This window comes from Pundamilia nyererei, unplaced genomic scaffold, assembly GCF_000239375.1.
Source record: "Pundamilia nyererei isolate P.nyererei 1_Seehausen unplaced genomic scaffold, PunNye1.0 scaffold00014, whole genome shotgun sequence".
NCBI classification, from domain to species: domain Eukaryota; kingdom Metazoa; phylum Chordata; class Actinopteri; order Cichliformes; family Cichlidae; genus Pundamilia; species Pundamilia nyererei.
The window spans coordinates 1,914,960-1,918,249 of NW_005187415.1; the positions used below are offsets into that span (position 1 = coordinate 1,914,960).

The following is a 3,290-nucleotide window of genomic DNA, read 5'->3' on the forward strand; positions in this document are numbered from 1 at the left end:
TATATATATGTATATGTGTGTGTGTGTGTGTGTGTATATGTGTGTGTGTGTGTGTGTGTGTGTGTGTGTATATATATGCATGATGCATATAAGAACTCTTTGAGGTTTACAGAGAACGGTCTGAAACATAGAAAATGTCCAGTGAGCTGCAGTTCTCTTGATGAAAATGCCAAAGTTCAGAAGAGAATGGCCCGACTGCTTTGAGCGAGTGGAAAGGCAACAGTAACTCAAATAGCCGCTTGTTATAACCAAGATATGCATAAGAGCATTTCTGAACGCACAACACATTGAAGTTTGAAGCAGGTGGGCTACAGCAGCAGAAAACCACACCGTGTGCTACCCCTGTGACCTAAGAACAGGAATCTGAGTTCTCACCGGCTCACCAGAAGTTGGAAACTAGGAGTTTGGAAAGATGTTTCCTGGTCTGACGAGTCTCAATTTCTGCAGCAACATTCAGATGTTGGGGTCATAACTTGGTGTCGTAAAATGATAAGTCCTCAGTATCCACAATGTTCAGAAAACCTTGGAAAATACTGATACTGAATATGATCGCAATTTCATATTGGCACTGATGGGTTGCCCCAAACACACCCATGTGAAGACTTAGCATTACCTATTGACTGTGATGATCATCAGTTCATCATTATTAATAGGTGGATTTAATGCTAGTTCAGTCCCTCTAAGTGTTATATAGGAAGCATTTCCTATAAACAAAACTCAGGTCGGTCAAAATGAAAACCTACGTGACAGTTTTATAAACTGCCATTTTTAAATAGTTATATAGTATGATTCATTTTGCATTCACTCAATCAAAATTAATTTCCTATCTTTTTGGGAATACAGTATAGCATACGTACACACAGAGCCTGAATCAAAACGCCTGGCTTAACAGGGAAAGTTGATAACCACAGAGGTAATACTTATTATGTCCAGCCAAGGTTTTAATTTTGTCAAACCATTCCCCTCTGACCTCCACCATTAACATCCAGTTTTGCCCCTGAGATCTAATCTGCAGACACTCACATTTTTTTTTGTGTTTTCACTCTGTGGTAAAGCACACAAAGAATGATCAGCAGATGGCGCTGTGTGGTTGCCAGCCTTTTTGATGGCTCTCTGTCTGATGTGTTGCAGATATAAATGAGTGTTCCAAAGACCCTGTTCCATGCAAAGAAGATCAGTACTGCCTCAACACAGAAGGTTCCTACTCTTGCAAGGGTAAGAGGTCATATGCCAAACAGTAGCTTTTGGAGCAGTGTGGAAATTTGCTTCCAGTGAACTTATTGCTGTTAGATGTTTCATATTACAATGTCTGATTGTTATCCATTTACTGACAGTTTTGTGAGACCTATCTAACTTTATTCGGTATGTTTGTTCCTCAAAGCCTGTGATAAAGTTTGCTCCGGCTGCACTGGAGCCGGTCCCGATAACTGCCAGGCTTGTGCCAGCGGGTACCAAGACACAGAGGGAACCTGCACAGGTATTATTCACTATTTGAAAGATTTCTGACACTACGTTAAAGTATCAGTCTCCACTTTGAGTTTAATACAAATGAAGCCAAAAGAAGCAGTCCTTGGAAGTAAATTCTTAGTGCTTCCATGCTGGCGACCTGTCCAGGGTGGACCCTGCCTCTTGCCCTATGACATGTCATTGATGTGCATACTGTAAGCATGAGTCTCTCATCACAGTAGGATGCAGGCTTAACTTTAGATCACTTTATATTTGCATATTTACATCTTCCCTTTATGTGTCTTTAATTGTTGTAATAAAAAAAGATATTGTGAGCTCCAGACTGCTGTGGATGGACAGAACCTCTTAATTCTACCCTTGGAAAGTCTGTTTTAGTTCCCCTTAACTGATGTCACATTTGTAAGGATAATGCATTTTTGGGTTGCACCCATGAAAAACTTCTCTATACATTTTATCTATATATTCGATTTTTTTTAAATGTATTTATTTAAATCTTTGCCAGATGTGGATGAGTGTTCGCAGTCAGAGCCAGTGTGCACAAAAGAGCACCAGAAGTGTGTCAACAATCAAGGCAGCTACACGTGCATCTGCTTTGAAGGCTACGAGGAGCAAGATGGGGAGTGTGTGCAAACACAACAGCCAGGTGAGGATGAGTGTTGGCATGAGGTAGCACAATACCCATTCTAACAAGTTTTCAGTAGTAATTTAGGATGTGAGGATGTTATTGAAGCAACATGTTTACTTTGTGTGCTTCACTGACTGCAGTGTGATTAATTCTATAAGTTTTCCTATGTTAGATACAGCCGAGGAGTCGGAAGCATCTGAGGCAACCGCGAGTCCACACGGAGAGCTTTGATGTCACAAACGGGGACCAGGAAGAACAAACTGTTGACATTGCTGCACATTCGAAGCCCCTCCTTCATAAAACTGGCAACCACATGCACTTAAGGAAACAACGAGAGCCGAGAGGACGTCGATTTCCAGCGGAGGATGATTAACAGAGAAAAAAACCCCCACACACCTTTTACGCTCTCACCATGCTGGGTGTTGCTTTTCTCCAGTGTGCTCAGACTCGTTGTCTTTGTCTTATATGGTTTTAAAAAGCAGCGATGTTTCAATAAAGATTCATTATGTGAAGTTTATCAAAAACTGACCGACGTCATCGGAATGCGGACGCTTTCAGCTTTGGGAGTTTTTGTGTATGTTGCAGCAATCATGCATTACCACAGGATGGCAGTATAGTCTTATGAAATAAAGACGCTCCAGCTTTAAACCATCTGGACAGGACTAGACGGTGCTTCTCTTGCCCTGATATCTCATAAATATTTTGAAGCTAGGCCAGATCACAGCTGCATATTAACCATTATATTCAATATCAACATCATTCTTATTTCCACCAACATTAACCCTCACTTATACCACACGGCCCGATTCTACATGACGTCTGCTTGGTCTTGCAAACCCGAACCATCACCTACCCTTGATTGGCATGCTTTTTGGAAAGGCTCTTCCTCTGGCCCTGTGGGGATCAAAACACATTTTTCTAACCTAAGTCTCACCTTGCGGTAAATCTTCCCAGCTTCCTCTGTGATGATGTCAGCTGTTTTGACTGCAAGGCCCTCTAAGACATAAGAAAGGGCAAGTAAAGGCCTGTCTAATCTAGCAGTGAGGCAGCAGAGAGCCCACCTCTCTGCCTACTGTTAACTCCACCATATGGAAAGGGGTTTTCTGGAGGCATAGGAATATGGGGTTCACCAAACATATAGATAGATATGTGTATGTGTATGTGTGTATATATATATATATATAGATATATATATATA

The 3,290-nt window shown here is 41.4% G+C and overlaps 1 protein-coding gene across 1 annotated transcript in view; it reads left to right on the forward strand.

Moving 5' to 3' along the window:
- creld2 (cysteine-rich with EGF-like domains 2) overlaps nucleotides 1-2,616 on the forward strand; it is an 8,618-nt gene extending 6,002 nt beyond the window's left edge. Inside the window, 4 exon segments of the mRNA XM_013908765.1 lie at nucleotides 1,132-1,215; nucleotides 1,382-1,477; nucleotides 1,970-2,110; nucleotides 2,265-2,616. Of these exon segments, the coding sequence (XP_013764219.1) occupies nucleotides 1,132-1,215; nucleotides 1,382-1,477; nucleotides 1,970-2,110; nucleotides 2,265-2,323 (380 nt within the window). The 3' untranslated portion in view covers nucleotides 2,324-2,616.
- Nucleotides 2,617-3,290: the final 674 nt, after the last annotated feature.